Genomic DNA, 13,010 nt, shown 5'->3' on the forward strand with positions numbered 1-13,010 from the left:
CACTTGAGGGGGGGGGGACGATCAGGGAGGTACAGCCTGTTAGTCAGGTGTCTTAAAGAAGGCCTGGAGGAGGGGAGGGGAGGTTCAGCCAGAGACAAGGGACATCTGTCGCTAGCAAGGCAAGGAAATGCATACATCTGCAGGACTAAGGACGAAGGGACATGGGGAGATGCTCCTGAGGAACTGGAGGAGAGGGTGAGGAGGCAGTAGATTCTAGTTCTAGTTTATTATTATACGGTCATAGACCCGAAAATACAAAAATAAGCACATTATATAAAATATACAAAATAAGTAAATTGCTAAAATATATCAGCAGTATAAAACATGAGTCATGTACTTATCTTATAACATTTTATGAATTCTTAAAACTGTGAATAAAAACTTAGCCACCGACTCTGTTATTAATTGGTTCTCTCCGGACAGCAAGAACTTCAGGTAGTCTCTGGGAGGTATACCAGTACATTTATACATTATTGGGTAGAGATAATGGTTACGTTCAGATCTATATAAGGTACATTCTAAAATGGTGTGTGCCAAGGACTCAACTGTTTGTTCCCCACAAGGGCATATCCTTTCTCTATAGGGAATGTTATTAAAGCGCCCTTTTAACAGGGCTGAGGGAAAGCAGATAAACCTAGCCCTTGAGAAGACAAAACGATACCTTGGTACTGTGATTCGATATAGGTAATTTGCTGACTTGGGAAAGTTAAAATTTAAACCAAAGTGCATTGGTGAGCAGGTCCTATCTGCACAAGCTAGTGAATACTGGAGATCTATGTCTTTAATACGTTGTACAATCATTGACTTGGTACTATCATAAGGCTGATTCCAAAAGAAGTCCATTGAGAAGCCTAAGAGATGTAATTTGTCAGTAAATCCCTTATGCCATGAGCTGGCAAAGACATCTTTTTGTAAATAGTATAAATACCCACTAGTTGTGGGAGCATATACCACCTTCAACCAGAATCGGAATGCATACAGCCAAGCTTGACATTCCACCGATTGAAGACCAGCCTCCAAACGCAAAGCAGCTGAAGAGGCACACCTTGGCATGGCGAATAGGAGTCGCAACGAGTTTGACAGAACACTTTCAACTGTGGGATTGAAACCATTTATCCAAATTGCAATACCATATAGGAGCTGTGCAAGAATTTTGTACTTAACTATTTGTAAAGCAGCAGGGATGAACTGCTCACCCTGGACATAGTGGTATCGTCTAAGAACTTTGCTTGTGTTATTAGCCATTTGCACTGCAGCTTGTCTATGGTGGGACCAGGAGAGGGTACGTGAGAAGACAATTCCCAAGTATTTAAATGTTTTAACTTGCTCTATATGCTGGCCCTCAATAACCCATTCTTTAACTTTACTATGTCTAGAGAAAGCCATTATTTTGGTTTTCTCAAAGTTAATTGTTAATAGGTTGTTCCTGCAGTAACTCATAAATACACGCAGAATTCGTTTAAGACCAACTTCTGATAGTGACATAATAACTGCATCATCTGCATATAGTAGTAAGGGTACACTGATTTTAGCTAATTTCGGGGGGGGGGGTGAAATTCAGGTGCTGTGCAGCTTTTAGAGAGGTCATTTAGGTACAAATTGAATAATGTGGGTGCCAGAATACAACCTTGGCGAACCCCTCTCTTTACCTGGATGGGGTTTGATAGATTCCCATCTACTCCACATCTTACCCTAATTGTGGTCTGCTGGTAGAGGCTTCTGATAAGATATAATAGCCTCTTATCAATCAAAGAAGAGTAGAGTTTTTCCCATAGTTTTACTCAGTCGAAGGCAGACTTTAAATCTATAAAAGCTGCAAACAAGCCGTTCCCGTAACAGCCCATATACTTCTCTGCAAGGTGATTCAGTACTATACAGTGGTCAAAAGTGGAGCGGTTCTTCCTAAAACCAGCCTGTTCATTCCCTAAGATATCCTCCTCCTCAATCCATGTGATTACTTTATTATTGAGGTATCTAGCATAAAGCTTGCCCAGTAGATTACACCTACTTGGAGGAATCCTGGGCATGGGGTCCTAGAGCAGTTCTGACTTCTCCAGAGGCAGGGTCAAGGGTAAGGAGTCTTTGAGCATTTCCCTTACCCAAAGCAACTATGCAGAGGCACTCACTGGCAACTACAATCCATGGAGGGTCAGTCAGATTCTATACCCACTCAGAGGTGATGCTGGAGGCACAAAAGGCAATGCAGGAGTCAGTGCCACCTCCAGCAGCAGCAGCTACTGCTGCAGCCACCTCTACCACTATCAGGGAGACATGAACTGTAGCTGGGGTCTGGATTATAAACCCTCTTTATTAGAGGGGGCTACATTTGGACCTCTGTGGAAACCATTTCAATTGGAATAGGACTCTCAGTGGCATTAACTCAGGGCTGGGCCTGGACTGAGCCATGCTGAGGGAAAGTGCAGGCAACTCTATCCTAGGAGGTGGGGAGGGGACTCCTGGTCCACATACTGTTGTGCCCGGTCCCATGTTGTTGTTTAGTCATTAAGTCGTGTCCGGTTCTTTGTGACCCGGTCCCTACAGTTTAATAAACTCAGTTGTTGATCAGAAAGATCTATGTACTTGAATCCATGGATATGGGTAGAAATGAAGGCTCACCTGCTTAAACCACTTCAGAAGGGGCCTGCAGGGTATACAGAACATAAGAAGAGGCCCACTGGATCAGATCAAGCACTTTTCTGTTCAAAGGATGGCCAACAAGATGTTCATAGAAGCCAACCAAAAGGATATGAGTGCACATGCATCCTCCTTCTCCAATACCCCAACAACTGATACCGAGTGATGAACTACCCCGATGCTATACACAATATACAGTTGTCTTGAATAGTAACCACGTATAGTTTTAGCCTCCATCAATCTACACTTTAAAAAAAAAATCAATCTGATGGGCATCAGGGTGTGCTCCACACATTCTGTGTGCCATGTTACAAAGTACTTCCTTTAATCTGACCCAAATCACCCAAGCTTCAGTGGATGATTGCAAGTTCTAATATTATGAAAGAGAGACAGAAACATAACCTGCTTTTGAGCTTCCAACATGCATCTGGCTGTTCACTGGGGAAAGAAGATATTGAACCAGATAGGCTTTGAGTGTGACTGGGAAATGATTGTGGGCTGCAGTGGGGGACTTGTCAGTAGACTTTTTCCACTGCTGTGAATGAAACAGCTCCTTCCATAACAGACAGATATGGAGACTCTGCCATGGCAACAACCTACTATGGAGGGGAGTCAATAGTGTTGTTATCAATAGTTTATGTGTGGATATCATTGGTGCTTCTTTGTACATTTAGAAGTTTTTAAAAAATTAAAAGTCAGTGATACTATGTGGGGTGGGGGAGGGCTATTTTTACCTTTTCTTAATGTTTAGTAATATAAATACAATGGTGCCTCGCATAGCAACCGCTCCGTTTAGCGAAGAAATCGCTTTGCGATGTTTTTGCGATTGCTTAGCGATGGTCCCTATGGGGAAAATTCGTTTTGCGATGATCACAGGGAAGTGATCATCGCAAAGCCCCCATTTTCGGCCAGCTGATCGGCGGTTCCAAAATGGCCGCCGGGTAAACAAAATGGCCACCTGCTGTGTTGCCTCGCTTTAGAGGCACAGAAAATGGCCGCCTCTATGGAGGATTTTCGCTTAAGGTTAGTTTTTAAGCCCATAGGAACGCATTAATGGTGTTTTAATGTTTCTATGGGCTTTTTAATATCGCTTAGCGATGAAATCGCTTAGCAGCGATTTTTGCTGCATGGATTAACATCGCTGAGGCACCACTGTATAGTATTGTGTGGAGGCCTAATGCAGTACATCTGAATCAGTAAAAAGAAGAGGAAAATACACACATTATTTACTCTTTCAAATCCACTATTGCATGCACAGAAAAACAGAACCAGCAGTGAAACACCCTGCTGTGACTTCAGTAGTACATATTTATTTATATGTACAAATAAATGAACAGGAGAAAAAACTCAACCTATCACTTTATGCCATCTTTTGATTTGCCATTTTTTTTTGTCATTTTAAGACAATTAATATAATGTGATACACTAATTTTTAAAACAGACTAGTTGAAATCTATGAAATAATAAACCTTAACATTAGTTTCGAAAAGGTTTTGAGTTATGCATATTCAAATGATCACAGAAATGTTGAGTAACAACTATTTAACTGCTATGTCTCAATTACCCTATAATGTTACACTACCATTCAATTCCTCATACTGTACTGTATTCTGTCTTGTAACATACTGGCCTATGTCAACTCAAATTTCTCAAATATTATTAGAAACTAATGTCAAAATTTTGTCTCTAAAGCATCTGTCATTTGTGAGGTTGGTTCAGTTTCAATGACCTTCCAAGAAATTAAGCACAGGACTAATGAGATAATCAGAAAAATCCATATACATAATATGCACTAGTTCTTGGAAGAATGTATTATTTTCAGGGATATATACCCAGTCTTATGAAAGGAGCGGGGGAAGGAATGTTAAAACTCAATAACAAATTTAACCTATGGATAATATAAGTAACATTGATCATGAAAATTAGTGAAAATAGTTACAATTTCTGGTTTCTTCACAGTATTAATTCACGAGTGACATTTGTAAAACAAAAACAAACAGATGAGACCTGCAGTGTCATCTTACACATTAATTCAGAATCAATATGCACCCTATCCTGTGACAAATGCATCTGTTTTCTATTGGCTTCCAGAACAAAAAAATATAAAGATTTAGACAGGCTAAGCTTTATATACCTGTATTACGTCCCTTTCTCCAGGGAAGCAGGTTCCAGCCACTGGAGAAGTACAGCAGAGCCTTCCTCATGATATCGCTAAACCTCTGACATTCATTCTTCATGATAGCCTTCCTGGGCTCACCCTTGCAGAAACATTACTAAACACTCTCACTTGGGAAGGCTGCTTTTCCAGGCTTTTTATACCAATTTTCAAAGTAGCTTTATTGTGGTAACAGTTATATACAACTCACGTTATCTGTATTGCATTATTTTATGATTGCAAACTGCCAGCAATAATCTAATGAGGGGGAAAAATCCTACTGAACAATTATTTGTCTTTTAGACAGATCTGAATCTATAAGGGTATCTTTTTATCTTACAACTATACAGTCCTTAGGATACTTTTCCCTAACTTAATATCAGAATTTTACTTGTTTCTCATTATTTTCTCATTAGTTAGGGAGTTCTGCAGTTATTGTTTAAAATTCCCATTTCCTTTTTTCCAACTTGTGTCTAACTATATCTCTAGGCTGGTGGCTACCAGCCAAAAGAATGTTCTATGGCTAGCGCTACACAAAAAACAAAAACAGAGAATGTGTTTTTTTCTATCCTGAACATTTGCCTTGCTTAGAAATACTTGAGAGTTTAGTTTCTTAAGCAAGAACAGCATCCCAAAATAAAACTGACAAAACATGCATGCTGACCAGGCTTGAATAATGCCCTGATATTTCATGATAAAATCCTAACTAGCGAATAAAGATTTCTTTAAAATAGAAAGTTTATATACTTACTCATCTAACTCTTCATCATCTGTTTTTGATGTGTTGGCATAGAGGTATTTGCTCATGTCCACTGGCTGAACATTTTTCCTTTTTGCTGGTTGAGGAGGAAAGTCTTTGATGGGTGCCTGAGCCTCGGGTTCAATGTCTGGTTCATCAAAAGGGTTTACATACTCAGCAGCTTCCTCTTCTTTAAAGGGATTGTACTCATCATCATCATCGCAGTAAGAGTCTTCTTGTTTTGAAGATGACATCTCCTTAATAATTGGTTCTATAGAAATCAATATAAATGTTTGCTTTTTAATATAGGAATTCCCAATCTGTCAAACAAAGCAACACATTCCTAACCCTATAAACATGAGCAGAATGTATTTATCATCCATAAAAATTATTATCATAGCAAAGTCAACATCTTTAAATAGTGTTCTAGGTTGATGAAATCTTATGAGAAAAACATTGGTTAGATGAACAAGTCTCAACACCTTGGTGATTAGTGCATGTACATAAAAAGCAAATCAGAAATTTTACCAGGATTGGTAAGACAGTTTCACAGGATCATTCACACAGGAAGCTGTAGCAATGAGAATTATCCAGACACAATCTGAGTGAGACCCAAAAGCTACAACATGAAGCAGTCATTCCAAGTACTAGATTCCAGTTGGGACACAATTTTTCTGCTTCCAATATCCATTTTTATGCATTTTTGTTGCACTTAAACAAAAAAGTGGAGTAGGTTGTTGTGGGTTTTTTGGGCTCTTTGGCCATGTACGTTTCACCAGTCTCTGTGGCTGGCATCTTCAGAGAAAAGGAGTCAGAATTCTGTGATCTGGTGCAGTTTGTTTGGATAGTTGAGTATTTATAGCTGTGGAATCAGCTTTTGTCCTTTTCAGGAGATGGGTGATCAGTGTGTTTTTTGTTGTGGATGTATTGTTGTGGTAAGAGGGAGAGATTATCTGTCACTGTGATTGATGGGTCTCGTTAGCTAGTCTTTTGTGTGCAGTGATCACCGGTCCTTGTAGCTGGGTAGAGTTCATTGACCTTTTGCAGGCTATATTTTTCAGTGCTGGGAGCCAGGCTTTATTGAGTTTTAAACTTTCTTCTTTTTTGTTGAAGTTCTGGCAGTGTTTGTGGATTTCAATGGCTTCCCTGTGCAGTCTAACATCATGATTGCTGGTGTTGTCCAGTACTTCTGTCTTTTGAAATAGAATTTCATGTCCAGCTTGTTTTAGGGCATATTCAGCTACTGCCAATTTTTCCTGTTGTTTTAGTCTGCAGTGCCTCTCATGTTCTTTGATTCTGGTGTGGATGCTGCATTTTGTGGTTCCAATATATACCTGGCCACAACTGCAAGGTATCCGGTACACTCATGCAGTGGTGGAGTAGGCTTTCATGTTCACCTTTTGCTTAAAGTACGCAAGTGTCCTGGGCCAGCATTGTGCTTAAGCATTGGCCTCTGTAACGATTTAATAATATACAGAATGGCTTGCTATGTGCTTCGTAACCACCATCACTCCAGCTTCTGCACAAAGAATAAAGTGAAAGGAGTATGACAAGGCACTATACAGGGCTGATGAGCTGCTTTGGCTCAGGCTGACAAAAGTCATATAATCATATAATACTTGCCATATAATCTTCCATGTCTATGTGCTAGACTTACCAGGATCATTATGCCACAAATAGTCCATGAAAGCTCATGCCATAATAAAATTCATTGTGAGAATCCTGCCCCCCCCCAAAAAAAACACGCATACACAACTAAAGCTACAGTAGTGATTCCCTCATTGGCAGTGAAAACAGACACATGAAGGACTGTCCACCAAAGGGCGAAATCACTTGCACAATTACTTTTGGCCTTAGTCTGTAAAGTGCTACAAGACTTTGTTGCTATAAGAACTTGAAATAATGTATTTATTTATTTATTTATTTATTTATTTATTTATTTATTTATTTATTTATTTATTTATTTATTGTATTTATACTCCGCCTATCTAGTCATTTCGACCACTCTAGGCGACTTACAACATAAGGATAACAAGTTCTAAAAAAATTTATAACAATTAATTAATTAAATGATTCTATAAGATGGGAAAAATTAAAATAAATCAAATAAAGAGAGAAAAAAAGGAAAGAGGACAGGAATTAACTGGAAGGCAAGGCCTGCCTATACATCCATGTTTTTAGTTGGTTCTTAAAAGTACCCAGCGAGGGTGCAGCGTGAATCTCCGGAGGTAGGTTATTCCAGAGACGAGGAGCCACCACCGAGAAAGCCCAGTTTCTAGTTCTTTCTTTCCGGGCCTCCCTCAGTGTCAGGCTCCTCAGCCTCACCTCCTGGCTTGTGCGGGTGAACTAGTTGGGAGTAAGCGTTCCGCCAAGTATCGAGGTCCTAAACCGTTTAGGGCTTTATATTTTATATTTTTACTTGAAGATTCTGTCTAGGATAAGGAGAACCAACAGTGAGACTCAATATGCTACATATTTTTTTAAAAAAAATTGTGGCTGGAATCCTAGATACGTTAGAGCTAAGACTGCCAATTCAAAGTAGATTACATGTTTCTGAAAAATAACAATAGTTCCCCAGATGAAGATTCTATTACCATGTTCATAATGTTTATAGCAAACATGATTTTAAAGAAAGGTTATAATGATTTTTTAGAAATCATTACAATGGAAAAATGGCTAAAATCCTGTTTGTACTGTAAGCCCAATGGAACTTTCTATCCGTTCCTTGTAAACAAATCATTGCTGCTGTGATTCTTTAGGACACATGCATACAATGTCTTGCTGCCCGCTGAGAATCATGGTAGGGGCACTTTGTGTATGAGGGACAAAGTAAGAAAGGTTACATAGAGATTACTCTATGAACAGGATTTCTGCCACTAGTTTAATTAGTTATTGCCTAGGTATAGTATTAAATATCCAGCTGCATTCATAATTTCAGAAATATTTTAAAAAAGAAAAAACCTAAATCAAATCCTAGAATTTAAGTGTTACTCTGAATACATAAGTTATAACGACATTTTTTTTAAAAAAATTACAAGTGAGAAAGAGACAAGAAAAGTACACTCTTAAAGAAGGCTGTGGGTATGTAAACAATAAATTACCCGTAATAACATTCAACACTAACATTGTCCTTTAAATCTTCAAAGGTCTTTACGAACATTAACAAATAAAGTCCTTCTGTCAAATGTAGCAACATCAAAAATCTAGGTTGTATTACTAATCCAAGACCAAGTTAAAATGGATGCATTCTTGTTTAAAGTGATTAAGCTCCCTACTTGCTATTAATCATCTATCAATCTGCAGTGAAGCCAAGCACAACCCAATGTGAACAAAAGAGAAAAGAGCAGTCACAATATTGTAGCTACATACAAAGTCTTACATATGTCCCTGCTCCTGCCCCTGCTGAATCCACATACAAACATCACTGTTGCTATCTGCAATCCATACCCAGGACCCAAAGGACAGGACAAAGCCTGTCCTAGTGAGTACAACTTGCAGGCTCTTTGAGCTGCTCGTAGAAAAGTCAAGTCTGCCAGGAGATGTTCCAACTATTATTGGCTTCAGCTCTGCTCTCAGATCCAGACAGCAGTCGACACAGGTAACATCAAGGGAGTGTATGACGGTATCAAGCAGGCTTGCTCCCTTGAAGTCTGCTACAGGTGTGATCATCCAGGACTGAGCACAGCAGATGGAACACTGGGTGCAGCGCTACTCTGAACTATATTCCAGAGAGAATATAGTAATTGAAGAGGCATTAAATAACATGGAGTGCCTGCCTGTCTTGGAAGAGTTGGACAGCGAACCAACTTTAGCAGAAATAAAGGTGGCTTTGGATTCCCTCGCCACCGGCAAGGCACCTGGGAAAGATAACATCCCTGCTGAAGTACTGAAGTGCTGTATGAAATCTTTTGTCTTTGCTGGAGGGAAGGTGGAGTACCACAGGACATGAAGGATGCAAACATTGTCACATTGTATAAGAACAAAGGAGACAGTGACGACTGCAGTAACTACCATGACATCTCTCTTCTCAGCATTGTAGGGAAGCTGCCTACCCGTGTTGTGCTGAAGAGACTCCAGGTGCTTGCAGACAGAGTTTTCCAGAATCACAGTGTGGATTTCAAGCTAATAGATCCACCACTGACACGGTATTCTCCCTCAGACAGTTGCAAGAGAAATGTAGGAAACAACGACAGCCACTCTTTGTGGACTTCATAGATCTCACAAAGGCCTTTGATTTAGTTAGCAGGAACGGCCTTTTTAAAATACTTCCCAAGATTGGATGTCCACCTCGACTCCTTAACATCATCAGGTCCTTTCATGAGGAAATGAAGGGCACTGTAGTTTTTGATGGATCAACATCAGATCCCTTTGATATCCAAAGCGGAGTGAAGCAGGGCAGTGTCCTCACACTGACCCTGTTTGGGATCTTTTTTGCTGTCATGCTGAAGCACACCTTTGGAACTGCAACAGAAGGGGTCTATCTCCGGACTGGATCAGATGGAAAGCTTTTTAATATCTGCGGATTGTGAGCGAAGACCAAAGTCCAACTGAAGTGCATGCGGGACTTCCTCTTTGCTGATGATGCAGCCATTGTTGCCCACTCTGCTGAAGACCTCCAACAACACATGAATCATTTTAGCAAGGCCTGCCAAGACTTTGGACTAACAATCAGCCTGAAGAAAACACAAGTCATGGGCCAGGGCATGGACTCACCTCCCTCTATTACCATCTCTACACAAGAATTGGAGGTTGTTCATGACTTTGTGTACCTTGGCTCAACAGTCTCTGACACACTCTCTCTAGATGTCGAGCTGGATAAACGCATTGGCAAAGCAGTTACCATGTTTTCTAGACTCATAAAGAGAGTATGGCTTAATAAGAAGCTGATGGCATATACCAAGATCCAGGTCTATAGAGCCTGTGTCCTGAGCACACTCCTGTACTGCAGTGAGTTCTGGACCCTTCATGCACAGCAGGAGAGGAAGCTGAACACGTTCCATATGTGTTCGACACATTTTTGGTATCACCTGGCAGGACAAAGTTCCAAATAGAGTAGTCCTAGAACGAGTTGGAATTTTTAGCATATATACATTACTGAAACAGCGACGTCTACGTTGGCTTGGGCATGTTGTGAGAATGGCTGATGGCCGGATTCCAAAAGATCTTGGAGCTTGACATCTGAGCATTCAGCCTGGAGGCAGGTGGTGCCTCATGGCCTCTCCCAATTTGAAGAGACCCTTGTCCAGCAGGCCGAGGCGAAGAGGCAATCCCAAAAGCAGCAAAATCAGAGAGCTGGACAAGGGACAGACTGTATTTGTCTTCATTGTGGAAGGGATTGTCACTCTCAAATTGTCCTTCTTAGCCACACTAGATGCTGTTCCAAGTCCTCCATACAGAGGACGTTACCATAGTCTCTCAAGACTAAAGAATGCCTACACACACCCAGCACCCAAAGACATCTTCATTGGATGTGCAGCCAAGAATGGCGAGATTCTGAGATGAACCATATATTGTACTAGATGCAACGTTATGAAACATGCTAAAGGCTATGGGAGCATACACGTGACAGTGTACAACAGTAAAGAAAATAAGTAGAGAAATTAAGAAGATTTAATGCAATATATGTATTCAAATTTATTCTCAGTCTCACAAAAAAGGATGTAGAAGAATAATACATGCCTTAACATCTTCAACATGCCATTCACTACTGAATAATCACTACTACCAACCCCGGACATCTGTGATAACAGACTTTGGCTTAAAGGCAGCTTGAATCTCTACATACATACATACCTACATACCTACCTACCTACCTACCTACCTACCTACCTACCTACATACCTACATACATACATACATACGCACGCACGCACACATACATACATTTATTTATTTATTGCATTTATATCCTGCCTATCTAGTCGAACGACCACTCTAGACAGCTTCCAACACATAAAATAACAATCTAACAAAATTACAATATAACAAAAATTTTAAACATCAGTATAAGGGAATTATCCAAGAAGAAAAAAGGGAAAAAAGAAAAATGGAAAAAAACAGGTATTACCTGGAGGGAAGGCCTGTGTGAACGTCCAGGTTTTCAGTTGTTTTTTAAAGATGCCCAGTGAAGGGGCCGCACAACTCTCCGGCGGAAGATTATTCCAGAGGCGAGGAGCCACCGCCGAGAAGGCCCGGTTTCTAGTTTTTTCCTTCCGGGCCTCCTTTGGCATCAGGCTCCTCAGCCTCACCTCCTGACTCGATCAGGTGATACGGAGAGATTTTGGTGGGAGTAAACCCTTTAGGGCTTTATATGTAAGCATTTATAAGAAGAGTAAACCGGGAAAAATGTACTTTGAGATCATTCAAAGCCAAACAGGGGAAAAAACGTAATTTCACAGCTGGAACGAGGAAGTAGGATTGGGTATTAGTGATCCATCCATTTGTAGAAGCAGAGTACAACCAGTGTAAACAATGTAATAAAACGATGTAAAACCCATTGTTTCATTATTACTTCTACCTTCTGCATTCCAGATGTAACTGAGAGGAAGCCTAATACTGTCCTTAAGCAGAATGAAAAGAATATGGCAGAACAAAGCTACTGGAAATGTTGAGGGAAGTAAGAGAATATCTGTAAAATAGTAGAAAAACTTTTCCTTTGATGCAGCAAGGATTAAACCTCACACCTCTTTTGAGACAATAGGCAAAATACTGTTGGTGCTGTTCTGCTGGTGCAAACCAGATAGGATAGCCAGAAATAATTAATTTAAATCAATTCAAACCTTCCTATACTCCTGTTTGAGCTTTGGAAACTCTCTAGGCCTCTCTTGCCCTGGGGAAGCCACTGGGAGTCTGAGGACACTGTGGGATAGGAGCTTTTAAAAGTTAAAAAATTGCTGTTGCATCACAGTCAGTGGCAGAAATCTGGCAGCAATTTTTGACTATTAAAAGCTCCCTCCTACCTATCCTAAGGTTCCCAAAGGTTTCCCCAGGGCAGAAGAGAGCTTGGGGGAGCCTACAAAGCTGAAAGTGGGGACGGAGGGCGCGGGAAGCTTTAAATTAATTGAAATTATTTAGCTATGGTGCCCTGATATACTAGTGGAACTGTGCCAACAAGTTTTTGTTCAGTGTTTAATATGAATATGTTTAATCTGAACATTAGAACTAATTTTCACTCAGTAATCTTGCTCTGGAGTCCTGCCTTGCAAAGCCATAGTTTACAACTACAGTTTAACTTAATCAAGAATGATACACAAAGGGGACAGAAGGAGCAACCTAAAAAGAAGTGTCCAGCTCACATGCCCTCCACTTCAGTTGCTTCCTCCCTTTTAGGGATCCTGTTCTAGGTGCAGTGAAAAAGTCTGGTTTAAGAAGCACGAACATGAGGTAAAGACTGAAGGAGGAGTGCATAGTTTGAACACTTATTCTTGGTTTGGTGAACTATGGTTTAGCAAGGTGAGGTTCTTACATGTGAAAGAGCCCAAT

General features: G+C 40.3%; 1 protein-coding gene across 4 annotated transcripts in view; it reads right to left on the reverse strand.

Annotated features, from left to right (window-relative positions):
• The window catches only part of EHBP1 (EH domain binding protein 1), a 339,919-nt gene that overhangs the window by 176,280 nt on the left and 150,629 nt on the right, over positions 1-13,010 (reverse strand). For all 4 annotated transcript variants that reach the window (XM_020790594.3, XM_020790589.3, XM_020790595.3 and 1 more), the window contains one exon: positions 5,541-5,799. In XM_020790594.3, the coding sequence (XP_020646253.3) occupies positions 5,541-5,799 (259 nt within the window). The remainder of the gene's footprint in view (positions 1-5,540; positions 5,800-13,010) is intronic.

The sequence above is a fragment of the Pogona vitticeps genome, chromosome 1 (genome assembly GCF_051106095.1).
Source record: "Pogona vitticeps strain Pit_001003342236 chromosome 1, PviZW2.1, whole genome shotgun sequence".
Taxonomy (NCBI): Eukaryota; Metazoa; Chordata; class Lepidosauria; order Squamata; family Agamidae; genus Pogona; species Pogona vitticeps.